Source organism: Oncorhynchus kisutch, linkage group LG30 (assembly GCF_002021735.2).
Source record: "Oncorhynchus kisutch isolate 150728-3 linkage group LG30, Okis_V2, whole genome shotgun sequence".
NCBI lineage: Eukaryota > Metazoa > Chordata > Actinopteri > Salmoniformes > Salmonidae > Oncorhynchus > Oncorhynchus kisutch.
In genome coordinates, this window is record NC_034203.2 from 37021452 (window position 1) to 37048623 (window position 27172).

Here is a 27172-nt window from a genome sequence, read left to right on the forward strand (position 1 = left end):
CACCTGTAAAAGTCTGTATAATTTAAATGAAGGGTGGTAATGCACCACTATAAAGCTTTAGTTTGCTTTACAGGTTACCTTCTGCATAAACCCACTGACAATATCCCTCAACTCCCTGGCCATCCTTTCCCCTTCACTCAGACTTGGTTGGTCAGTGTGGGTTTGAGAAGTGTTGGGCTGTTTAGAGGGGTTTTGTTGGTTTGGCTCCTCAGTGAATTGTCCTGCAAACACAAAAGCTGAGACGGTGCATATCCAGTTTATGTTATGGCCTAAATCCTACATAATTGAAAATGGAAAGTATCTTATTTGTAATTGATGCTGATTTAATGTGAAAAAATATAATATAATGAGAAATTATTAATTTCATTCCTCAAGTTGCATCATCTCATGTAAACTGGTTGTGTAATACATTTGTCATCTTTTTCTCTCAATACTTTGTCCTTGAATTTTTTTTAGGGGGTGAACCCTCACTCTTAGATTGTGACTGTGCGTGTAACCAGAATCATATGTCATCCGACCCCATGTGTCACTAAGGAAACAGGTGGCTCTTGGCCAGGTAATTTGTTATAGAGCGAGGACCAGTCATAATATCAGATGTCAGAGACAGCATCTTGCCTGATGGAGATAAGGTGTTGGGGAGGTCTTCTTAGTCACCACAGTCAAACTACAGGGTAAGATTAGATAGCGCTTGTGTCTGTTGAAATAAATGGTTACAAGTTGTACAACATTTCCATTGAGACATTTTTTTGATTGTTTAAAAAGTGATAATAGTATGAAGGTTATTTAAGTCCATTTAACAGAGCAAAGACGAGACCATTGTAGAGTCTCATCTGATCAATGACGTTTTCTGCATAGTCAGCAGTTTATCATATTTAGCCTCAAAGAGAGATATGAGAGAGATGTGTGACTCATTTGTAGAGTGGTTTACATGGCAGACTAAACTGGCCCTCTGAACCCACCTGTAAATGATGCACAAGTCCTGGGATGGTCTCTGTCTGTTTGTCCTGGTCTCTGAACACATAGAGCCTCTATGAGGGCTGAATAGAGTCTTCCATCACCCTATTGATCACCTCCAAAGCAGAGGACCTACCCAGTGAGGACTCAGGCCTGGAGAAGATGGGTGACTGGCTGACAGGTCTCACCGGACTGCTGGTACTCTTTGAGATTTTCACCTTGGAGAAGTCAGGGAGCAGGTAGTGGACTTCAAATCAAAATCTAATTTTATTTGTCCACTTACAGTGAAATGCTTACCTACAAGCCCTAACTAACAATGCAGTAATTTTTGCGATGTGTGGGCGTGAGTGATGTGAGTATAATGGTAGGTTTGTGTGTGAGCAGTGCTTGACAGGGGCAGGAGCTCACCGGAGCTGAATACCGGCACCTAACAGGTTCTACTACTTGAGTTCCTGCACCTCTTACAGAATATTGGCTTAAACTATTGCAGTCAGTAGTTCCTGCACCTGAATATAAACAGTACCATCACACAAAAAGAGCACCGGCACCTATTTCAGTCCAAGTCAAGCGCTGTGTGTGTGTGAGTGTGTGTGTGTAGCATCACCTACAGTATGTGGGTGTGTGTATGAGTGATGTGTGTATGATTGGTGAGAGACTTGATAAACTTGCTCTTCAGCATAACGAGTATTTGACAATCCAGTGTTAGAAGTTAAAAAGCATGGCAGACTAAGCTGTATGCAGTCGGTATAAGTGCAATTCTATTAGGACAACTAAACTTATCAAATAAAGGTTAAATCAAATGAAACAAATCTCTATCCTACTGAGAAGTCTGTGCAACCTCTCAAAACAATCAACCACAAGACCTGCTGGCAAGTTATCAGCGTATGCCTGTTGAACCCAATGAAACTCACCTGACCTGGCCCCAATCTCATCTATTTATAATGTGTTATATGCTACACAGCATTGTTTCTTATGGGATCTTCAAGTTCTGACATAACCCACCAGTTACGTCTGTCACATTGTTTCAAGATCTAAGGCAGTCGAATGTATGTGGCTTCATCAATAATGTACATTGTATCACGTCTGAACTTGACGTGCGAGAGGAGTTTGATCGCTTCAGTAAACTCCCGAAAAAAGTATGGGGGAGCAGCGAGCTCCCTTCACTCTCATCCTCCCCTGCTGCTGACAAACGCCGAGTTTTTGAAAGCACTTGTGTGTTTTGGCCAATTTCTCAATTTATGCAAACAATACTAATTTAGCCTGTCAGTTTGCTAGCAGCTATCTACATTTTATTAACAGCTAGCTACTGCCTAACGTTCTGCAACAGTGGCAGTGCAACTAGACAGGCTCCTACTTTTTCAGGCAGTCCGTTTACTTACTAGTTTTCAACCCCCCAAACTGAGATGTTTGCATTAGTAAATGCCATTATAGTCGAGATTGACTTTGTTTTATTCTTCTGATTATTGCATATTTTGCTGACACACTTGACACCTTGAAACTGCATGAGGATAACGTGATTTACTCTCTCATCCTACAGTTAAAATTCATTATTGAAATGACATTGGTCCACAGACGGGTGTAATGGGCGTGGCTATCTTTGAACCTGTTCCGCTGATTGGCTACTGGACCAACAAAACAGAGTCGACTCATCGAAGTTTCACAAAAGTTTATTGCTAGTTATGTTAGCGAATTGGCGAATTTATAAGCACATATGGCAATAAATATAAAGTTTTATTATAAAGTTGTAGAATTAAAGTGAAATTGTATTTACCGTTCGAGTCGAAGTATCGAAACGGGGAGTAAAACGCATTGTTCGAACTGGACCGCCTAACGTAAGTGGACTAGCTAACGTTAGCCAGTTGAGCTAATGTTAGCTACGGTTACAGGTTGCAAAGGTTCTCTGGTTGTGTACCCATAGCGTAGCCCTCTAAGCTAAATAAATAGCAATATGGTTGTGGTTGTAGCTTGCACGTTTGTTAGAACTGGCTTGTTGGCTACTTAGTTATTTTTCTCTGATTTGCTGATCAAATCTCTCAGTTCACTATTTGGGGAACGCTTTAGCTATATTCGTCAAAATAAATATAATTTGCTAATCAAATACAGTATGTTTTTGGCCTATAGCTATGTCTCGTGTGTGCACAATATCTACAGTTACTAACTTAGTTAGCTTGCTACTGTAGAATTGCTGAGAATTCCAGTGTATTTTTCTGGGAAATCATGGTATGACTTAATCTCTTCTGGGAAATGAATAAGGGAACTAGGCAACAAAATGTGAAAGAACACTAGAAGGACATTCAACTATTGATAGTAATCTATTAATTTTTTAAGTCCCAATCCCCTCTAGCTAGCCAATCCCCACACTGAATTATTTCAGGTGAGGGGTGCCTCTTTCTAGATCCCTCTGTTTTGATGGTGATTTGCTGGCTGCATTACTGCTCTCATGCATTATTATCCTTTTGGTGTTTCTGGGTTTGCTTGATTAATGAGAGGATGTGGACTGGTTAATGAGAGGCTGTGGAAACAGAGTGAGTAGACCACCCTGTGAGTACATTAAAGATGAGCTCATGATAACAGTTTTGTGTGTGATGTGGGAGCCAGCCTCCTGTCAAGCTATTCTTTCAAATGACTGCTTTTGTTGCCACAGCTGCACTGTAGTCATACAACACTTGTCCTATTAACCACTACGTCATAGTCGCACACAGACAGCTTTGTCATCGGCTCAGACACATACAGTTGAAGTCGGCAGTTTACATACACCTTGGCCAGATACATTTAACTCAGTTTTTCACAATTCCTGACATTTAATCCTAGTAAAAATTCCCTGTCTTAGGTCAGTTAGGATCACCACTTTATTTTAAGAATGTGAAATGTCAGAATAATAGTAGAGAATGATTTTCAGCTTTTATTTCTTTCATCACATTCCCAGTGGGTCAGAAGTTTGCATACACTCAATTAGTATTTTGTAGCATTGCCTTTAAATTGTGTAACTTGGGTCAAACGTTCCGGGTAGCCTTCCACAAGCTTCCCACAATAAGTTGGGTGAATTTTGGCCAATTCCTCTTGACAGAGTTGGTGTAACTGAGTCAGGTCTGTAGGCCTCCTTGCTCACACACGCTTTTTCAGTTTTGCCCACAAATATTCTATAGGATTGAGGCCAGGGCTTTGTGATGGCTACTCCAATACCTTGACTTTGTTGTCCTTAAGCCATTTTGCCACAACTTTGGAAATATGCTTGGGGTCATTGTCTATTTGGAAGACTCATTTGCAACCAAGCCTCCTGACTGATGTCTTGAGATGTTGCTTAAATATATCCACATAATTTTACTTCCTCATGATGCCATCTATTTTGTGAAGTGCACCAGTCCCTCCTGCAGCAAAGCACACCCACAACATGATGCTGCCACCCCCGTGCTTCATGGTTGGGATGGTGTTCTTTGGTTTGCAAGCCTCCCCCTTTTTCCTCCAAACATAACGATGGTCATTATGGCCAAATAGTTATATTTTTGTTTCATCAGACCAGAGGACATTTCTCCAATAAGTACAATCTTTGTCCCCATGTGCAGTTGCAAACCGTAGTATGTCTTTTTTATGGAGGTTTTGGAGCAGTGGCTTCTTCCTTGCTGAGCGGGCTTTCAGGTTATGTCGATATAGGACTTGTTTTACTGTGGCTATAGATACTTTTGTACCGGTTTCCTCTAGAGGTCGACCGATTATGATTTTTCAACTCCGATACTGATTATTGGAGGACCAAAAACGCCAAAACCGATTAATCGGACTATTTTAATTTTTAATTTTATTTATTTGTACTGAATGAACACTTATTTTAACTTAACTCAATTTAGCCTCAAATAAATAATGAAACATGTTCAATTTGGTTTAAATAATGCGAAAACAAAGTGTTAGAGAAGAAAGTAAAAGTACAATATGTGCCATGTAAGAAAGCTAACGTTTAAGTTCCTTGCTCAGAACATGAGAACATATGAAAGCTGGTGGTTCCTTTTAACATGAGCCTTTAATATTCCCAGTTAAGAAGTTTTAGGTTGTAGTTATTATAGGACTATTTCTCCCTATACCATTTGTATTTCATATACCTTTGACTATTGGATGTTCTTATAGGCACTGTAGTATTGCCAGTCTAATCTCGGGAGTTGATAAACAGCGCTGTGCTTCAAGCATTGCGAAGAGCTGCTGGCAAACTCAGTAAAGTGCTGTTTGAATTAATGCTTACGAGCCTGCTGCTGCCTACCACCGCTCAGTCAGACTGCTCTATCAAATATCGAATCATAGACTTAATTATAATAAACACACAAATACGAGCCCTTGTCCATTTATATGGTCAAATCCTGGAAACGATCATTTCGAAAACTAAATGTTTATTCTTTCAGTGAAATACGGAACCATTCCGTATTTTATCGTACGGATGGCAACCCCTAAGTCTAAATAATGCTGTTACATTGCACAACCTTCAATGTTATGTCATAATTATGTAAAATTCTGGCAAATTAATTATGGTCTTTGTTAGAAAGAAATGGTCTTCACACAGTTTGTAACGAGCCAGGTGGCCCAAACTGCTGCATATACCCTGGCGCGAATGCGCTTTTGTTAAATCATCACCCGTTTGGCGAAGTAGGCTGTGATTTGATGACAGGCACCGCATTAACAGGCACCGCATTGATTATATGCAACACAGGACAAGCTAGTTAAACTAGTAATATCATCAACAATGTGTAGTTATGTTAGTTTTTTTATAAGATAAGTTTAATGCTAGCTAGCAACTTGCCTTGGCTCCATGCTGCACTCGCGTAACAGGTGTTCAGCCTGCCACACAGTCTCCTCGTGGATTGCAATGTAATCGGCGGCCAAAAATTTTGATTGTTATGAAACTTGAAATCGGCCCTAATTAATCGGTCGACCTCTAATGAAACTAGTCTACTTTCGGCGAAGTTTGCCATTTTGAATCCAAAATGGTGACCTGTGTGATTCGTGTAGATCCAATGAGAAAAGTGAGGATCTTTGGATCACTACTGGCTGTATGCGGACGAGTGACGTGTGTTTGGAGAAATACTGGCTGTATCCAAGGCTTAGCCAATCGGTCACATAACAGAATGCAGCACGCGCCTGAAGAGCGGAGAGTGGAATGGAAGTTTACCAGCTACAGCAGCGCATCCCCTGGACAATAACGAAGAGGTAGGTGAGAAGCCTGACCACGGAGACGGGGGTGAGAAGTTGATGAAGCGTACTTCATGAGCTGTAACCGAAAAACAACTGGCATTTTGGAAAGTTTGAGGTGAGGGAGAAAGTGTGGTGGAACAAGTATTGTTAGCATTGTTAAGTATCTTGCTACAGTAGTTGGGTGTCAAATTCTCCGTTAGCTAGCCAGAGAAATGTTGTGCAACAATATTCAACTTAACTGATCAAATAATTGAGTTTATGGTGTGAAAATTAGCTGGCTAATAAGGTCAGACAGATAATGTTAGCTAGCTAACGTTACAACATCAGATGAGCTAACGTTAGTAACCTAACCATTCGCTATAGTATTAACTGGTATACGACTCCTTGCCGTTCCTCAAGTTATAACGCGTTAGTTGCTTACTGGATCCTGGCAATCTGTGTGAAATGTTAACAAACTAACTAGAGTATCTGTGAAGTAATATTTTCCCTCAACAGAATGTGGTTAATTTTCAAAACGTGACGTTGCTTGTTAAACAAGTGGATTCAGGGCTCAAGTGTAGCTGTAGCTGGCTTAACCCTTGTCTTAAGGGTAAAAAATGACCCGCCACAATGTTTAACAGCAGAGAACCGCCTAAATTATATTTTTCCAACTTGAAACTTAAGGACTTCCTAGAGTGACCTCAGCATTTAGAAAGTTAAACATCTCCTTTTTCATTTTTCCATGAAAGCTGTACACCACCAGCGTACAAATACATTTTTGACCTGGCAGTTATAATGAGAAATTGAGATTGTGTTCTACTGATTTAACTCAGCCAGCAGCTCCTGAACCATGTGCCATGGTTGGCACAGTTAGAAAGAACAAGCCTGAGCTCCCCCCTGCACTCCTCGCAACAAGGGGGAGGCCTTCTCATCAAAGTTTGCCTTCACCCCCACCACCACTCTAGTTTCTTACCTCCCAAAGAGGAACAAGAATGTTGTCCTCCTGAGCACACTGCACAAAACGGCTGAGATCAGTGATCGTGAGGACAGGAAGCCAGCCATCATCCTGGACTACAGCCACAACAAAGGAGGCATGGACAACCTGAACAAGGTGATTGGAACTTACAGCTGCATGATGACTGGCCCCTGGTCATCTTCCATAACATAATTGAAATGTCCTTATACAATGCCTTCGTGAAATGGAACAAGATCAACCCTACCTGGATGCCCGATAAGCGGAACAAGAGGAGGGTGTTCCTGGAGCAGCTGGGAAAGGCACTTGTAACCCCACACATTCAAAGAAGGGAGCGCCTCCCCCGCACAGCAGCCTTTGCAGCGCTTGTAAAAGCTGTTCAAGGGGCGGAATCTTGCCCTGAGCCATCTGAGGCTGCAGCTGGGGCAGACGAGAGGAGGAGATGCCAATTCTGCCTCCCAAAGAAGGACTGGAAAACAAATACTATGTGCTGCACATGTGAGAAATACATCTGCAAAGTCCATGCACACACACTTGCATACTAATTAGAGTTGATTGATTTATGTATTTCACATTTTGGTTTAGTATCTTATTTGTTTATACACCTTGTGGGTGGGGGCTATGGTTAAAAAAATGGGAGAAGACTAGTATTTTGTAGTTGAATTCCTCATTGTACAGTATAATAGAATATATCACCATGTTGCCAAAAAATGGTTATTGTTTCCCTTCAATAAAATGCTTTCAAAACTACTCTGCACATTTCTGCTACTTTCATAGGCTATACAAGTGCTATCTCTTGCAAAACATATTTTTTTTACACCTATGCAGTACCTTTTAGAAATAATAATCCTCTACTTTAGTAAGGAAAACAATTGACAGGTGTGTTGTAATAACTAGTGTCCACTGATTAAAATGCAGTCTTTCTGCATTGTGAAGAGGGAAAACCAAGATATTCAAAGTTTGATGAATGACAGGTTGTTTCTAAATGCAAAATAGATTTTGGGTTTAAAATTAAGCTGCTTTATTTTAGGGGTTTAGTGAAGGCGGGTCATTATTTTACCCTTAGGACAAGGAGTATATCGAATGTTAAGACCATATACAAGGGTTCAGCTGGAAGCCACTAGAGGTGAAAGGAACACCACACACTTTCCCTCTTTCTCACTTTCAATACAGTGGATAAAAAGGGCTATGCCAGGTGTACTCTCTGCCTGAAAGAGATCAATTATACCAACAAAGGGTATGGTATCATGCTGTATTCCCAACGTAACAAGCAGCTCGACAAAGAGGTCTGTGGTGAACCATCCCCAGGTTGAAAGTAGATTACTCCTGGATTAGAAAAGTGATGATTCACAACAACAAGTCTTTGAATAATCTTTGTGAATGTCATTTAGTTACAGGCTGTTGCGATACTACCTACTATCAGAATATGCCTCTTTCTATTATCCACCAATGAATATCAATATGCACCTGCAGCATACATTTGAATACCGCTTACTGTTTTTTATATTTGTAATAATTGTGCTCTTGACACTTAGCTGGTAGTCTAATTTGGTTTCAGGAATAACCTGTTAATTAGGCCTCGCTACTAAAACGTGCATCTGGAAAGAGGCGGCCTACTTTATCATGTGGGAAGGAGGCAGCGTTTGGTCTTGCACTGGTGGCGTTCCTTATCTATGACTACTAGGCTTTCTTATCACTGTACTAACAATGGATTTTCCACACAGTCGTAACTGTGCAGGTCTTTTTTCAAACTTTTTTCGTCAGCCAGGCTACTTTACCTACTTCTTGCTAAGTAATACAAGTTTAATCCATTTGCAATTATAATTTCTGTGGTGGATACATGTTCTCTTTTGCCTACCAATAACTTGCACACAGTATATTACATGTATCTGTGGTGATTGGGAAAAATCCTCTCCTGTTTGTCTGCTTGCCTAGGCTAGCTGTATCCTCCCTCTTAGGTAGACCCTGAGCACTGATGATTGAGTCATTGATTGACAGCTTGCGTGTGGTGAGGGGTGAACATATCCACTCCTGTCCTGCCCTGCGTGTGCACGCTGTTTAGTGGGTGTTGCCATGTTGTCGCGGGGCCAGAATGAAGCTTCACACACAGCATCTTGTGTTCTCTTCACAGAAGACTGCCGAGGAGAGCTGTGGTGGCACTGACAAGGCAAGACAAACTCAAACACTAGGAGAAATGCAGCCTCCTGGACTGACGGGGATCTCTGTCTGGGGCTGTGGTAATGTCTCTAGACAGACTAACATTTGAAGGACAAACAACCTTACCAAAAATGGAAATATTAGGATTTTCCAACAACTCTTGAAGGTTCAGACCACTTCTCCTAGGTCCATCAGATGTTTTTTTCATTATCACAATTTTTTGGATTAACTGGGATCGTCCCACTTATGCTCTTAAATGGATTCCGTTGGCTCTCTGGTTAGCATTCAAGATGAGGACCAGTCCTATCATGTCCGATACAGGTAGGCAATAACCCCCCCCCCCCCCCCCCCCCCCCCCACACACAGCATTATACTGTCATTGTCTCAATCGTTGGTCAACATATTTTGTTTCATGTATGGCCTAGATTGGGTGCTTTAAACTCCCCTTCATAGTAGTGAAGAGTTCAATTGTACCAATTTTTTTATTTAATTTTTAACAGCAATGATCATTGTAGGATTTGACACAGTAGACCATGTAGTCTAGATTTCATCCTGATGTCTCAAAAGTTTGTTGCATGGGATGAGATCAGATTTTCCTGAGCTTTCAGGTGTCAATTGGTAGGCTACATTTCCCTCTTCTTCCATTTTAAATGGAGTTGTGAGAGGAAGTTCCATGTAAGTGGAGTTGAGGGATGGTTGGACTGTAGACTAAGCTAGTTGAGTGGTTCCTGTTCCCATGTTTATGGCAGGCTGGCAGGTCACTGACTTTCATAGGTGTCACCCAGCACCTGGCCCAAAGTAAAGAGCACCGGCAGGTGTGACCTGGGGGGAAAACAGCAAAAACTGCTCCAGGCTTCTCAATCAATATTTAATAAGCCTCTGAAACATTGATTATTTGCTTTGTATTTCAAATTTCCAAATGAGATGATTCAACTTCTTTTGAAAGGAGTGGTAGAAGGCACCATGGTTGTATGTTCAACCATGTTCATCTCCGCTTAGGATTTATAGGCATTTTCCTGTTCAACCATTTAAAATGCATTTGAGCATTAACGCGGAGGTGACAATTATGGCATATGTTCTCAAACGCTTCAATGTTAGTGTTGAAGGTAGGCCTAACTCCTAGTCAAACCCTGTACGTTTTAATTGAATAACTTAAACCTCCTAGTAGAGCTGGCACGATAATCTGAAAATGATCGATAATGACCGTACTGAGCACTTATCGCAGGCATTTTGCTGATATTGTTCATTATAATAAGTAGCCTATACTAGAGAAGTGTGAAATGAAATAAGGTTGCTAATATGGGTGATTGTTAATGGGACAATTGATGGCTACAACGATAAAACCAGAAATATTTTTTATAAACGTATCGTTCTATTTATGGTTATTGCATCAATTCAAGCAAATGATCGCTATATGGATTTTTATCGCTATATCCAGTTTTACCTCCTAGCCAGCTGAGTCTCAGACAGAGACCTTTAACAAAGCTCTCTGATGCTGCCCAGCAGTTTTGTACACAGGGCCTGTATAATCACTGTAGGACCCACTGTAGTAAATCCAGCCAGGTGACAAGGCCAGAGAAAGACAAGTAGATTACCTCATGTAGTAATGCTGACAGTATATTTTCCCCTTTTATCCTTGGGGTTAGCCTACTTTATTGCAACCGTAGTGTGTGGTATGCAAAACATATGGTCGTTGGTGACTTGTGGGAATGGAAGGAGATCTTCTCAATGTTTTGATAAAATAATCTCAGTGAGATATTGAAGAGCGTAGGCTACCTCAGCCCTGGTCCGGAATGTGTTTAGCTCTCGACCGTTGCACAGGAATCATCATTAAACCCAGTGGAAGCCTTGTTAGATGCCACTCGGATGTGCCATGTGCTGTTGTAGGAGAAAGAAACCCAGGTATGGTTGTAGTGTGTGTGTGGTTCAAATAACCAAATGAAGTTAAATCCAGTATCTGTCACTGTACAGTACAATCATTTGTTATTTTATCTGCAAGACCGACACCGACTCATTGTAACATTGTTCAGTCAGTAAACAGTAAAACACATTTGATTTAAATACAGTAAATAAAAACACAACTATAATGTTTTCCCTTCAGTATCAATGTTATAACCCTTTATCTATAAAGTTTCATAATGTATAGAATGTGTTTTAGTGGGTCAGGTGTAATGTCAGTCAGTATTCTGTGAGAGCTTTCTAAAAGGAACACTGGGTGGGTGGGGAGCACCTGATACAAGAGGGAAAACTGGAAGTAAAAAACATGCATGAATACAGTTCGTCTCTTCTAACAAAGTGATGGGCGCTTTTGCAGTAGAACACACAAGATGGTAAAGAGACTGTGTAACAATTGAAGCCAGGCTGCATGAATATCACTAATCTGCTCCTAATCTGTTAATCCACCTGCCTCTGTGGATGCTCCTCTCTGACCCTGTCTGGGGTTAAAGTGACCGAAACACCCAGAATGTTACAGCACCATGAGCGTTGCAGATCCAATGTCTTGCTCAATCCCTATTCTACACAGGAGAGAACCATGCCTGTAGACAATGCACTTCTGTCTGAATGTTCTGTAAACATTGAGCCCACTGAATAGCACAGTCCTCAGTGGAGCTGTCTGCCAGATTGCTGCATATTGTACTATAGGGACCACGTAGAGAGGAAGTCAGCCCTAACCATAACAGACAAACCCTGATAAACCAAGGCTATTGTCCTCCGGACTAAGGAGGAAGTAGCCAAACAAACTCCAGTCTGATGGAGCGTGAGAGGGATGCTAGTCATATGTTTTTTTTTTTTCTGCTTCTAGAACTTGAACACTTAGGTTAATGGGGGGCTTTGGTTTCTGGTTCATTTGAACTGTGGCCACTTTGGGACGTTTGGGCTCAATAAAATTGGGTTTTGGACCAGACAATATTTTCTCCCGTCTGTGCCTACTGAACTCCACCAGCTCCGTGGACCTCTAATCCTATCTTCTACCTAAACCGTTTCTGCTGCCCCCTGTAGGATGGAGGCGTCTTGTCTGGAGCTGGCCCTGGAGGGGGAGCGGCTCTGTAAGGTGGACGACTACAGCGCAGGGGTGTCCTTCTTCGAGGCGGCCATCCAGGTTGGAACTGAGGACCTGCAGGTGCTGAGTGCCATCTATAGCCAGCTGGGCAACGCCTACTTCCACCTGCATGATTACGGCAAAGCCTTGGAGTTCCACCATCATGACCTCACCTTGACCAGGTAGGAACACCCCTGTCACCAGGCAGGAAAGAATACGCCCTGTCACCAGGCAGGAAAGAATACGCCCTGTCACCAGGCAGGAAAGAATACGCCCTGTCACCAGGCAGGAAAGAATACGCCCTGTCACCAGGCAGGAAAGAATACGCCCTGTCACCAGGCAGGAAAGAATACGCCCTGTCACCAGGCAGGAAAGAATACGCCCTGTCACCAGGCAGGAAAGAATACGCCCTGTCACCAGGCAGGAAAGAATACGCCCTGTCACCAGGCAGGAAAGAATACGCCCTGTCACCAGGCAGGAAAGAATACGCCCTGTCACCAGGTCATTGTTCCCTCTTATCAGCATGACCTCGCCACATAATTCCGCTGTTTGGAAGTAAGCATTTTGCAATTTAAAGTAGATCAGCTTTTCCTTCCGATGATGACATTTTACTATCCCATTCTCAGGACCATCAGGGACCAGCAGGGAGAGGCGAAAGCCAGTGGTAACCTAGGCAACACGCTAAAGGTGTTGGGTAGGTTTGATGAGGCTTTGGTCTGCTGTCAGAGGCACTTAGACATCGCCGTGGACCTGCACGACAAGGTGAAATGAACTCATTTGCGTTTTTTCCCAGTGTTTAAATGCGTTTTACTTAAAAAAAAAAAAACAACGGTTTTGGAATTGACATTGCCTCTATTCTTCTGTCACTTCGTTAGGTGGGGCAGGCGAGGGCGCTGTATAACTTTGGGAACGTGTATCATGCCAAAGGCAAGACCATCTGTTGGAGCGGAGCGGAGCCTGGAGAGTTCCCTGAGGAGGTCATGACTGCACTTAGGAAAGCAGCGGAATACTATGAGTGAGTTAGTGTGTTCATGTGCCTTACGTCTAGTACTGTAGAGTAGAAATAAAGGGCATATTGTTTTATATATATATATATATATATACACACACATATTTCAATTGACAGGTATGCTATCACTATTTTACGATGTAGAAAATAGTCAAAATAAAGAAAAACCCTTGAATGAGTTGGTGTCAACTTTTGAATGGTACTGTATTTTAAGCAATGTTTATTTTCAACTATTTGTCTGTATTGTCAGAGCAAACTTATCCATAGTGAAGGAGCTTGGAGATTGTGCCGCCCAGGGCCGAACATATGGTAACCTTGGCAACACACACTACCTATTAGGAGATTTCCAGAATGCAGTGGCCTCACATGAACAGGTAATTACAATCTGATCAAAGTTTATAACCTATCATTAAGTGCTGGATTCAATCAGAGCTGTACTGCTGTAGCATATAAAACACACACTTTTACCCTATGGCCAAACAGAATAGTGTTTTTACGTACTGTAGTAGAAATACCAGTCAGACTCTTTTCACTGGAAGATGAGCAGTAGTTTGTACACAAAGGAACTCCAGAAACATTACTAAGGCAGTTTTGATTAAGTCCAGCCATTAGTCTTTTGTCAGATATATTTCTGTTTTCAATGGTGCTCTGCAGTTCAATATGTCCTGTATGGCTCATTTCAATACAGAAAGTCTGGAGGTAAACATATGACACAATGGAAGACTAGAGTCGCTGGCTGTACCGAGACCAAAGTGTTGTAATGTGTCTGTGTGTTCGTCCATTTCTTTCCCAGCGCCTCCAGATTGCCAAGGAGTTTGGCGACCGCTCGGCAGAGAGAAGGGCTTACTGCAACCTGGGGAACGCCTATATCTTTCTGGGGGAATTTGAAGTGGCAGCTGAGCATTACAAGTGAGCCAAACGCCCAGCCCAGCCATTCATCTTCTCTTAATGAAGTTCACTCCCCTTGAGAAAACAACACTTCTTTCAGTCTGGAGGGTGTAACACTGTTAGAACGCAGTAGGGTTTCAGGAGAGAGATGGCAGCAGCCATGCCTCAAAGGACACACAATGTCAAGAGAGACAGAAAACAGATTAGTTTGTGTGTGTGTGTGTGTCTGCATGTGTGCATTCATATACTAAACTTAATTTCAGGAACAGAGTAGCTTTTGAGGTGTGTGTCACTATGAATGAGAGCCAGTGATCTGTTGTGGTTGTCAGGAGGACTCTGCAGCTGGCCAGACTGCTGAAGGACCGGGCTGTAGAGGCTCAGGCCTGTTACAGTCTGGGAAACACCTACACATTGCTCCAGGACTACGATAGGGCTATAGACTACCACCTCAAACACCTCATCATCGCACAGGACCTCAACGACAGGATCGGTGAGGGCCGGGCGTGCTGGAGTTTAGGGAACGCTCACACAGCCCTGGGGAACCATGACCAGGCCATGCACTTTGCTGAGAAACACCTGGAGATCTCCAAAGAGGTAGACTACATAATCATAAAGTATCATGAGTAGGGCTTTTGCGGTGACCGTATGACCACCACACCGGCAGTCACGAGTCATGAAGGCAGTCAAATTCCACGTGACCATTTAGTCAAGGTAATTAGGCTTCTCCAAGCTCTGATACTGCTGATGGTCATTAGTAGCCTACCAAACTTGCTAACTGCCTGGTAATCAGCAATCTATTATCCCTCTAATCACTCTGACATCAATGCAAATGTTTTCAAAAATCAAATAAAACACTAAATTGAGAGTCCATGGGCTCAGGTTGCACAACATTTCTATAGGCTATGCAATTGGCAAGAAAACTGAGTAATGGCCTCCACTAAAAAGAGGAGGATCCCATCAGCTTTCTATAGGCTAGGCCTACTATTTACTTCTCAACTTTCCTAATATTAAGCACATTGCCTCTCTTTACAACAGGAGCCGACCTGGCTGGCATGAAAATGAACTATTTAAGTGCATAGATGTATTTTCTCCCACTGTTCCTGTTTTGAGACCGGTACATGATAATGGTCCATTCTAAATCAAAACAAAATGTCACATATAAACTCAGCAAAAAAAGAAACGTCCCTTTTTCAAGACCCTGCCTTTCAAAGATCATTTGTAAAAATCCAAATAACTTCACAGTTCTTCATTGTAAAGGGTTTAAACACTGTTTCCTGTGCTTGTTCAGTGAACCATAAACAATTAATGAACATGCACTTGTGGAACGGTCATTAAGACACTAACAGCTCATGGTTATGGAAACTTAGAACACTAAAGAGGCCTTTCTACTGACTCTGAAAAACACTAAAAGAAAGATGCCCAGGGTCCCTGCTCATCTGCGTGAACGTGCCTATGCATGCTGCAAGGAGGCATGAGGACTGCACATGTGGCCAGGGCAATCAATTGCAATGTCTGTACTGTGGGATGCCTAAGACAGAGCTACAGGACGGACAGCTGATCGTCTTCGCAGTGGCAGACCGCTTGTAACAACACCTGCACAGGATCGGTACATCCGAACATCACACCTGCGGGACAGGTACACGATGGCACAACAACTGCCCAAGTTACACCAGGAAACCATAATCCCTCCATCAGTGCTCAGACTGTCCGCAATAGGCTGAGAGGGGCTGGACTGAGGGCCTGTTGTAAGGCAGGTCCTCACCAGACATCACAGTTGCACAAACGTACTGTCGCTAGATCAGACGGGACTGGCAAAAAGTGATCTTCACTGACGAGTTGTGGTTTTGTCTCACCAGGGGTGATGGTCGGATTTGCGTTTATCGTTGAAGGAATGAGCGTTACACAGAAGCCTGTACTCTGGAGCGGGATCGTTTTGGAGGTGGAGGGTCCGTCATGGTCTGGGGCGGTGTCATAGCATCATCGGACTGAGCTTGTTGTCATTGCAGGCAATCTCAATGCTGTGCGTTACAGGGATGACATCCTCCCTCATGTGGTACCTTTCCTGCAGGCTCATCCTGACATGACCCTCCAGCATGCCACCAGCCATACTGCTTGTTCTGTGTGTGATTTCCTTCAAAACAGAAATATCAGTGTTCTGCCATGGCTAGCAAAGAGCCCGGATCTCAATCCGATTGAGCACAGCTAGGACCTGTTGGATCGGAGGGTGAGGGCTAGGTCCATTCCCCCCCAGAAATGCCCGGGAACTTGCAGGTGCCTTGATGGAAGAGTGGGGTAAAATCTAACAGCAAGAACTGGCAAATCCGGTGCAGTCCATGAGGAGTAGATGCACTGCAGCATTTAATGCTGCTGGTGGCCACACCAGATACCGACTGTTACTTTAGATTTTTGACCCCCCCCCCCACACACACACCTTTGTTCAGGGACACATTATTCAATTTCTGTTCGTCACACATGTCTGTGGAACTTGTCCAGTTTATTTCTCAGTTGTTATATCTTATGTTCATACAAATATTTGCACATGTTAAGTTTGCTGAAAATATCAAATCAAATGTATTTGTCACATACACATGGTTAGCGAGTGTAGCGAAATGCTTGTGCTTCTAGGTCCTCTCACTCTCAACTGAGCATTGTCGGAACTTTCTTTTTTTTTTGCTTATTATTTAATTTGGGATCTATCGCATCCCACAACCGACCCAGACTATGTTTGGAATATTTATTTCTCGCACATTATAAAATAGGTTGACTTTTGTACTATTTTATTTTTATTTCACCTTTATTTAGCCAGGTAGGCTAGTTGAGAACAAGTTATCATTTGCAACTGCGACCTGGCCAGGTTAAAGCATAGCAATTTGACACATAGAACAACAGAGTTACACATGGAATAAACAAAACATAGTCAATAACAGTGATTTTTGCAGTTCGTTCCAGTCATTAGCAGCAGAGAACTGGAAGGAAAGGCGACCAAAGGAGGAATTGGCTTTGGGGGTGACCAGTGAGATATACCTGCTGGAGCGCGTGCTACGAGTGGGTGCTGCTATGGTGACCAGTGAGCTGAGATAAGGCGGGGCTTTACCTAGCAGAGACTTGTAGATAACATGTTCGCCAGTGGGTTGGTGACGAGTATGACGTGACGGCCAACCAACGAGAGCGTAAAGGTCGCAGTGGTGGGTAGTATATGGGGCTTTGGTGACAAAACGGATGGCACTGTGATAGACTGCATCCAATTTGTTGAGTAGGAGGCTATTTTATAGATGACATCGCCGAAGTCGAGGATCGGTAGGATGGTCAGTTTTACGAGGCTATGTTTGGCAGCATGAGTGAAGGAGGCTTTGTTGCGATATAGGAAGCTGATTCTAGATTTAATTTTGGATTGGAGATGCTTAATCTGAGTCTGGAAGGAGAGTTTACAGTCTATCCAGACACCTAGGTATTTGTAGTTGTCCACGTATTCTAAGTTAGAGCCGTCCAGAGTAGTGATGCTGGACGGGCAGGCAGGTGTGGGCGGTGATCGATTTGAATAGCATGCATTTAGTTTTACTTGTTTATAAGAGCAGTTGGAGGCCATGGAATGAGAGTTGTATTACATTGAAGCTCGTTTGGAGGTTAGTTAACACAGTGTCCAAAGAAGTGCCAGAGGTATACAGAATGGTGTCGTCTGCGTAGAGGTGGATCAGAGAATCACCAGCAGCAAGAGCAACATCATTGATGTATACAGAGAAGGGAGTCGGCCCGAGAATTGAACCCTGTGGCACCCCCATAGACTGCCAGAGGTCCGGACAACAGGCCCTCCAATTTGACACACTGAACACTATCAGAGAAGTAGTTGGTAAACCAGGTGAGGCAATCATTTGAGAAACCAAGGCTGTCGAGTCTGCCAATAGGAATGTGGTGATTGACAGAGTCAAAAGCCTTGGCGAGGTCGATGAATACTGCTGCACAGTAATGTTTCTTATCGATGGCGGTTATGATGACATTTAGGACCTTGAGTGTGGCTGAGGTGCACCCATGACCAGCTCTGAAACCAGATTGCATAGCGGAGAAGGTACGCTGGGATTCGAAATGGTTGGTAATCTGTTTAACTTGGCTTTCAAAGACCTTAGACAGGGTAGGATAGATATTGGTCTGTAGCAGTTTGGGTCTAGAGTGTCACCCCCTTTGAAGAGGGGGATGACCGCAGCAGCTTTCCAATCTTTGGGAATCTCAGACGATATGAAAGAGGTTGAACAGGCTAGTAATAGGGGTTGCAACAATTTCAGCAGATAATTTTAGAAAGAGGGTCCAGATTGTCTAGCCGGCTGATTTGTAGGGCTCCAGATTTTTCAGCTCTTTCAGAACATCAGCTATCTGAATTTGGGTGAAGGAGAAATGGTGGGGGCTTTGGCGGGTTGCTGTGGAGGGTGCCGGGCAGTTGACTGGGGTAGGGGTAGCCAGGTGGAAAGCAGGGCCAGCGAAGAGAAATGCTTATTGAAATTCTCAATTATAGTGGGTTTATCGGTGGTAAGTGTTTCCTAGCCTCAGAGCAGTGGGCAGCTGGGAGGAGGTGCTCTTATTCTCCATGGACTTTACAGTGTCCCAGAACTTTTGAGTTGGAGCTACAGGATGCACATTTGTGTTTGAAAAAGCTGGCCTTAGGAGAGCTAACTGCCTGTGTATATTTGTTCCGAAATTGCATATCACGGGGGGCTATTCGATGCTAATGCAGAACGCCACAGGATGTTTTTGTGCTGGTCAAGGGCAGACTGGTCTGGAGTGAACCAAGGACTATATCTATTTCTAGTTCTACATTTTTTGAACGGGGCATGATTATTTAAGATGGTGAGGAAGGTACTTTTAAAGAATAACCAGGCATCCTCTACTGATGAGGTCAATGTCATTCCAGGATACCCCGGCCAGGTCGATTTAGAAAGGCCTGCTCGCAGAAGTGTTTTAGGGAGCGTTTGACAGTGAGGGGTGATCGTTTGGTCGCAGACCCATTACGGATGCAGGCAATGAGGCAGTGATCGCTGAGATCTTGATTGAAAACAGCAGAGGTGTATTTGGAGGGGGAGTTAGTTAGGATGATATCTATGAGGGTGCCTGTGTTTACGGATTTGGGGTTGTACCTGATAGGTTCATTTGATAATTTGTGTGAGATTGAGGGCATCAAGCTTAGATTGTAGGATGGCAGGGGTGTTAAGCATGTCCCAGTTTAGGTCACCTTGTAGCACGAGTTCAGAAGATAGATGGGGGGACAATCAGTTCACATATGGTGTCGAGGGCACAGCTGGGGGCAGAGGGTGGTCTATAGCAAGCGGCAACAGTGAGAGACTTGTTTCTGGAAAGGTGCATTTTTAGAAGTTGAAGATCAAATTGTTTGGGTACAGCCTGCAGAGTTCTGTCTTAATATCCAGGTCTATCTTTGCAGTAGATTGCAACACCGCCCCCTTTTCGCAGTTCTATGTTGGCGGAAAATGCTATAGTTAGGGATGGAGATTTCAGGGTTTTTTGTGGTTTTCCTAAGCCAGGATTCAGACACGGCTAAGACATCCGGGTTGGCAGAGTGTGCTTATAATGTTAACATGCATGAAACCAAGGCTTTTACGGTTAGAGAAGTCAACAAATGAGAGCACCTGGAGAGTGGGAGATGAGCTAGGCACTGCAGGTCCTGGATGAACCTCTACATCACCAGAGGAGAAGTAGGATAAGGGTACGGCTAAAGTCTATACGAACTGGCCGCCTAGCAGGTTCGGAACAGAGTTAAAGAAGCAGGTTTCTGGGAACGATAGCATAGTCAAGGCATAGTGTACAGACGAAGGTAAGGTAGGATGTGAGTACATTGGAGGTAAACCTAGGCATTGAGTAATGATGAGAGCGATATTGTCTCTAGAGACGTTTAAACCCGGTGATATCATTGCATATGTAGGAGGTGGAACAACATGGTTGGTTAAGGCATATTGAGCAAGGCTAGAGACTCTACAGTGAAATAAGACAGTAATCACTAACCTGTATATTAATGGACAGGGCATATTGATATTAGAGAGACATGTGTAGCCAAGTGAACATATGGGTCTTTGAGTGGTTGGGCTGGCTGGGGACACGGCGATTCAGACAGTTAGCAGGCCGGTGTTAGCAGTTAGCAGACCGGGGCAAGCAATCTAGCAGACCGGGTTAGCAAGCAAGCTAGCAGTTAGTCGACCTGGGCTGTCAAGTTAGCAGAAGGGCCTTTGGGGGACGTCGCGATGGAGGTAAGTCTGTTTTTGCCTCTTCGTGAAGTGATGTCGATAGACCAGTCGCGAATTAGTAGGGTTCCACGTAGCTCTAGGTAGCTAGCAGGCCGCGGTTAGCAGAATGGGCCATCAGCGGATGTCGGCCTGTTGGAATCTTCGAGCAGATTATGTCAGTATTCCAGTCATAGAGGATCGGCAGGGTTCCGTACCGGCAGTAGAAGGGGACCGGATATTGTAGCCCAAGGAGTGGGCTTCGGTGGTAGCCCAGGAGCCCTAGCCAGGCTAGCTTTAGGCTAATTGGTGCTTGCTCCGGGATGGAGACGCTGGCCAGGAGTAGTCACCCGGGATTGCGGTTAGCTAGTTGCAAAAATCCAGATGAAATTGTTCAGAGTTTGTGGTAGGAATCCGGGGATATGGCGAGGAAAAAAAATAGGGCCGTTATGCTCTCGCCAGCTCACGTTGTACGAAACTGGCGAGAGCTTGCCGAGCTAAAGGTTAGCAGAGGACCGCTAGGAATGGTTTCCTGACTGATAGCTGGTAGGTAGTTAGCTGGCTAGCTTCAGTTGAGGGATTCCTGATCCAAATTAAACAGAAATACTTTAGAAAAATATAGATCCACGCCGCATTGTGTGAGGCTGGTTGCAGGAGAGTATTTTGAGGTTTAGGAAAATATTTTAAAAAGATATGCGAATAAAAAGACAGGACAAAGACGTCTGACTGCTACGCCATCTTGGATTATAAAGGGGGATAGTAGCCTCTGAGAAATACCCGATCACGTGATGAAGAGCCATGTGAGTGAGAGGTCCTTCGTAACATGCAGCACTCACAGGCTGACCGCACCGCTCATGTCACGTGTACGAGTGTTGCAAAATAAATTATGTTTTTCAATTATTGCGCCAACGAGCGTCTGTGTTGTCAAGGGCTAAAATTGAAATCAGTTCTATTTCTGATGCAGATCGCACTGCAAGTCCTGCCTCTCCCATCTCCTCAATGGTTTATTAGAAGTGGGTACCCACGTGCCATCTCCTCATTGGTTATACCCACGTGGGTGACGATGTCAGTGTCGGTAATGCACATAATTTATGAGTGTTGCCAATCGCAATATAAAGTCGAGAAGAAAAAGCTTGGAAGGAGGAGAGATGACTAGAAACGATTCAGTTGACCGTTTTATGTGTGAATTAATTGGCAGAGTAGAGGACCTTGTGCATCTCAGGTAAAATAACAACTGTTTATATCACAGTACAAATTAGCTAGCAACAGCAAGCTAGCTAAATGGGACAAATTAGCTAGCAAGTGCAAGCTAACTAGCTAAATTGCCAAAATGTTTAATGCTTTTTGACCTGTCGCCAAATTAATATAATTGGTTCAGAGTTTTTGATATTTTAACCTGCGTGTTGTGATCGCGTGTGGGGGGACAAAATTAATTTATGCACGATGGCGCACACACGCAGCTGGTTTGGGTTCTGTGTCAGGGAGAAGGGCACAACGCAGCACTCTGGGCCACTGGCCACAAAAGGCATGGCATTGTTTAGGGTGCATTACAGCCACAAAGGGGATGCCACCGTGAAATTCAAGGCATTATCAAGTGCTTGTTAAATTGTATATGAGAGACTGATGAAGTGTGTACAGCCTGCACAAAAAAACTAAGCAGAGCTCAAGTCATCACTAGTCTCATCATGCAGGCTTAGAATGTATTAAAAATGTAAACGTATACCCCAAATTTTGTAGGACTACATTTATAAAATTAAGTATATATGAGTACCAATTTCTTTGTTAACCGCTCAACACAGATTAGCTGCATGTGCGCACTTCCTCAAATCATTTGGAGAAAATACTTTATTTAAAAAAAGAAAGGACGCATCCACTCTTCATATAATTATCGCTGCATGGCCTTCGTCAGAGAGTACAAAGAAATGATAATACAATGTCCTCTTAAGCAGCTTTTTCCAATCATCCCTGATTTGAAGAGGGAGTGGTTACATCATTCATTGGACAACACCTAGTATGCAATACTATACACATTAAAAAGTGAAATACTGTAGATATGTTATCAAAAATGCAACTCTAAGCTAGAAGCATCAGAACCCCTAGAAAGGTAGTTCAACCTTGAATATGAGAGCCATCTGTTCCATCGTACCCTAAAACACCTAGTGGACATTTTTGCTCTATTGCCCTGAGCTATGTTTTGGACTGTTGTCCGTGTTTGCTGTGTTCTAGTGTACTATGGAATAGATGGCTTTCCTCTTCCTGGTACTTTGCCCAGTGATATTTAAGGTTAGAACTACCTTTTTAGGTGTTCTGATGCTTTGAGTTGACTTTTTTGACTACACATTAAAAAGTGAAATACTGTAGATATGTTTAGTATTGCCTACTCTGTGTTGTCCAATTCATTTTGTAATAACTCCCTCTTCAAATCAGGAGAGGACATTGTCAGGGAGTACAAAGAAATGATAATACAAAAGCTGAAACGTGGCAGAGTTTTTAAACTTTGTTTCCATCTAACATCATAATTATATGAAGAGTTCCTGGGTCCTCCTTTCTTTTTGATGACCAATTTACCCTTTTTACCAAAGAGCACCTATCTACCAACATCTACTATTGTGTACCTTAGCAGCCCTTCTCTTTTTACCTTTCTATTATATTCAGCTATATTCAATTGTATTCTTCATACTATAAAATAATGGCACGGAATTATAAGCAAATCTTGTCAGCTAAATGACTATGTGTAGCCCACAGCCATTTGGCATAGCCAGATCAGTGCCTAACAGAAGGACAACAAGAGTATACTGTTCTGCTCTTCTGAAATTGACTACATTTTCTTAATTTCATGTTTCTTTAGCCCTGTCGAAAATAAATAATGGATTGTGAAGTCTATATTATTATTATTATTATTTTTAAATGTAGATGTTCCAAAGGTCTGCATCCGTGGCTTGTAGGAAGCAAGGAGATGCTAAATGTGTTAATTATGGACAGTTACCATGAAAACTGAGTTATTTGCTTGACAATCACCGGTGGATGAAATTGTGTGACCGCCACAGCCCTAATCATGAAACCCACCTTGTGAGTAGGACCACAATTTTATACTGAATCCTACATTTGTGGTCAGCTAAAACTCATGGTCGTAGAAACCCTGTCCATATAGAAAAGTATCCGATTACAGCAAGGTCGATCCTAATTTGCTGTGTGTTTCAGACTGGGGACCGGAGTGGAGAACTCACAGCCCGTATGAACGTGTCAGACTTGCAGATGGTCCTGGGGCTGAGCTATAGAACCAACGACTCCACCCTGTCTGAGAACCCCATCAAGGACATTGACTATAACCTGCACGGGGCCAGGCCCAGGAATGGCAGACGGCACAGCATGGAAAACCTGGAGCTCATGAAACTCACCCCAGACAAGATCAACGTAAGTTACTGGGTTTAAAGGTGCAATCTGTAACTTTCTATTCCCTAAACTTAGTGGCAATTCAAGGTGCACTATTGGCCTGAAATGAGTGAAATTACACATCGCCTCTTTCAAATGTTTTGTATGTATAAAGTCAATTCTCTATTTGAGGTGTTTGATGTGTACTCAAAGTTTGTCTCTCCTCTCTCCAGGCTCAGAAGTGGAACAGTGACATCCTGACCAAGCAGTCTAAACCCACCCTGGCTAAGAGCTCCTCTAAGCTGTTCTTTGTCAGCCGTCTGCGGGGCAAGAAGCACAAGGATGGGGTCTCCAGTAAAGTCCTGCAGGACACCAGTAACACCTCACAAACCCCCGCACAGGGACCACAGAAGGTTAGAGAAAAAACATGATGTATCTAGTCCTAAAGCAACTCTTAGCCGTTCTCCTAGTTCTGAAACTACTACTACTGATACTCTACTACTGATACTCTTCTGCTACTATGCTCTACTACGATGCTCTTCGACTACTATACTCTTCGACTACTATACTCTACTGACTACTTCTACTGATACACATCTACTACTGATACTGACTTCTACTGATATTCTTCTACTACTGATACTATACTAATGATGCTCTACTACTACTCCTCTGCTACTGATACACTACTGACTACTTCTACTGATACTCTGACTAAATCTACTACTGAGACTCTTCTACTACTATACTCTGACTACTGATACTCCACGGACTACTTCTACTGATACTTTTCCACTACTATACTCTACTGATACTTTTCCACTACTATACTCTACTGACTACTTCTACTGCTATACTCTACTACTGATACACTACTGACTACTTCTACTACTATACTCTACTACTCGTACTCTTCTAATACTGTACTCTACTACTGATACTCTTCTACTACTGATACTCTACTGACTACTTCTACTACTATACTCTACTACTCGTACTCTTCTAATACTGTACTCTACTACTGATACTCTTCTTCTATACTGACTACTTCTACTACTATGCTCTACTGATACTATACTACTATACTCTACTGACTACTTCTACTCTACTACTGATTCTCTTCTACTACTGATACTCTACTGACTACTGATACACATCTGCTACTATGCTCTACTACTGATACTCTTCTGCTACTGCTATACTGATACTCCTGATACTCTACTGCTATTATGCTACTGCTATACTGATACTCCTGATACTCTACTGCTATTGTGCTCTACTACTGATACTCTTCTACTATACTCTACTGACTACTTCTACTACTGATACTCTACTTACTACTGATACTCTTCTGCTATTATGCACTACTACTGATACTCTACTGACTACTTCTACTACTATACTCTACTGACTACATTACTATACTACTGATACTCTTCTACTATACCCTGACTACTTCACTCCACTCTACTACTGACTACTTCTACTCTACTACTATACTCTGCTGACTACTTCTACTACTATATTCTGACTACTACTATACTGAACTACTACTACTACTACTACCACCAATACTACTCTACCATGCTACTAGTACTCTACTACCAATAACACATCTACAACTACTAATTATAGCTTATTAAAGTGTGGCTATTATGCTTACACCCACGTTTCATTGTGGATCAAAATAAAGTATTTAATTCTCACTCAGAGGGCCAGTCCAGACATGCTCGGGGACGAGGGCTTCTTTGACCTGCTGAGTCGTTTCCAGAGCAACAGGATGGACGACCAGCGCTGTTCCATACAGGACAAGAGCTCCTCTGACTCTCCAGCCAGAGCCATGAGGAAATGTAAGAGTAAACACACACTGTTATATGACCTTGTATGACTGTTTTATATCCGCTTCCAACAAAAACCATGGCAAAATGTGCCTTTGATCCCTCTCTCCCCCAGCTGTGTCAGAGTCAGCAGCTGTAACAGGCCTGGGTTCTGGGTCTGGTTGCCGGTTAGAGGACGGTGGAGGGGCTGGGGGTAGTTTGCCCGTCCTTCGGGTCCACCAGAACAGAAGCCAGGCTGTCCTCAGCCACCTGATGGCCAATGCAGATAACTCTGAGCCTGACGATGACTTCTTCAACATGCTCGTCAAGTGCCAGGTGTGTATTAAATAGAGTCCACTTTTCATTAGGGTGGTGTTTCGTAGGTCAGGGCACATTGTCACAAAAGTTACATCTGTGTTTTACATTGAAAGGGATCCTTTTCATATAGGTAAGTTCAACTTTCTCCTGTCCCTCCCTCAGGGTTCCCGTCTGGATGACCAGCGCTGCGCCCCTCCCCCGGCACGAGGCCCCACTGTCCCAGACGAGGACTTCTTCAGCCTCATCATGAGGTCCCAGGCCAAACGCATGGACGAGCAGCGGGTCACCCTGCCCTCTGCAGCACGGCCATGCTCCAACTGAGCCTTGCCCAAAAAGAGGGTTGGCGGGGTGAAAACCCAGGAGAGTGGGCCTCTCTGGAGGTGAACAGTGTGGAAGAGGAAGGGTGTTTTGTATTTGTCAATGACATTGATGCTGTACTCAACAGTGAATGGGGCTATTTTACATTGAAAAGTTAGTCTATGGTCTTTTCTCTCCGTAGCAGAGACTGTGTTGCTTCCAACAATAATGGTTGTTGATAATCCTGCCCATGGTGGGATTCAGAAGTCTCATGTATCCCAGTTGAAAGCACTGCTAGCTTTAATGTAGGTGCCTATAGGGAACAGTCAGGAACTCTAAAAGAAACCCACTGAAGGGTTCTAGAATATGGAACCATCTTTCCTTATGAGGAATACTCGACCTTGCACTCTACGATCTGGAACTGTACCGGACATGTTGTGAAATTGCACAGACAAACATGATGCCCTGAACCTACTCATTAACAATTATGTACTCCATAGAATTTTACTACCATTTGTCTACGCTCTTGCATACTGCCGTTACACCTACCCTTGTGGTTGATTTGATTTTGCACCAGATTTTTCTGACACTGTTACAGCACTCTTTCCAGCAGGTAGCCTAGCAGTTAGAATGTTGGGCCAGTAACCTAAAGGTCGCTGGTTCGAATCCTGAGCCGACCAGGTTAAAAAAATCTGCCGATGTGCTCTTGAACAAGACACTTAACCCTAATTGCGTCCGATAAATGTATTTAATTGTCTGTTAGACGTTATGAATGGGGGGGATGGGATACCTCATTTAGGTAAGGATTTAAAAAAAGAAAATGCTCTCAGGCTTAATAATCATTGATAAAATAATGAATTTACCTGTGGATGTGTACAGTCCCTGATGCTCTTCTGTACTTCCTATATTTTCTATGACATCAGAGGAATAAAGCTACATTTATTTAGTATAGAAATAGTTTTGTCTTAATGGTTCACC

At 43.1% G+C, this 27172-nt stretch overlaps 1 protein-coding gene across 2 annotated transcripts; it reads left to right on the forward strand.

Moving 5' to 3' along the window:
* Nucleotides 1-2516: 2516 nt before the first annotated feature.
* LOC109869203 (G-protein-signaling modulator 2) lies at nt 2517-27145 on the forward strand. 2 transcript variants are annotated; one of them, XM_020459175.2, is made up of 13 exons: nt 2590-2786; nt 9210-9556; nt 12236-12457; nt 12902-13037; nt 13151-13290; nt 13535-13658; nt 14078-14193; nt 14502-14766; nt 23592-23804; nt 23996-24175; nt 25474-25612; nt 25716-25915; nt 26060-27145. In XM_020459175.2, the coding sequence occupies exons 2-13, from the start codon at nt 9492-9494 to the stop codon at nt 26216-26218; spliced, it is 1959 nt and encodes a 652-aa protein (XP_020314764.1). In that variant the 5' UTR covers nt 2590-2786; nt 9210-9491; the 3' UTR covers nt 26219-27145. The 2 variants fall into 2 exon arrangements, with proteins under 2 accessions (XP_020314766.1, XP_020314764.1); XM_020459177.2 differs by lacking the exon at nt 9210-9556 and having other exon boundaries at nt 2517-2786.
* The last annotated feature ends 27 nt before the right edge of the window (nt 27146-27172 follow it).

Excerpts from the sequence above, each read along its gene's own strand:
- LOC109869203 (XM_020459175.2), top strand. The coding sequence starts at position 9,492 with ATGGATTCCGTTGGCTCTCTGGTTAGCATTCAAGATGAGGACCAGTCC. Across the intron at positions 25,613-25,715 it reads AGCCAGAGCCATGAGGAAAT|CTGTGTCAGAGTCAGCAGCT; the intron begins GTAAGAGTAAAC and ends TCTCTCCCCCAG. Across the intron at positions 25,916-26,059 it reads ACATGCTCGTCAAGTGCCAG|GGTTCCCGTCTGGATGACCA; the intron begins GTGTGTATTAAA and ends TCCCTCCCTCAG.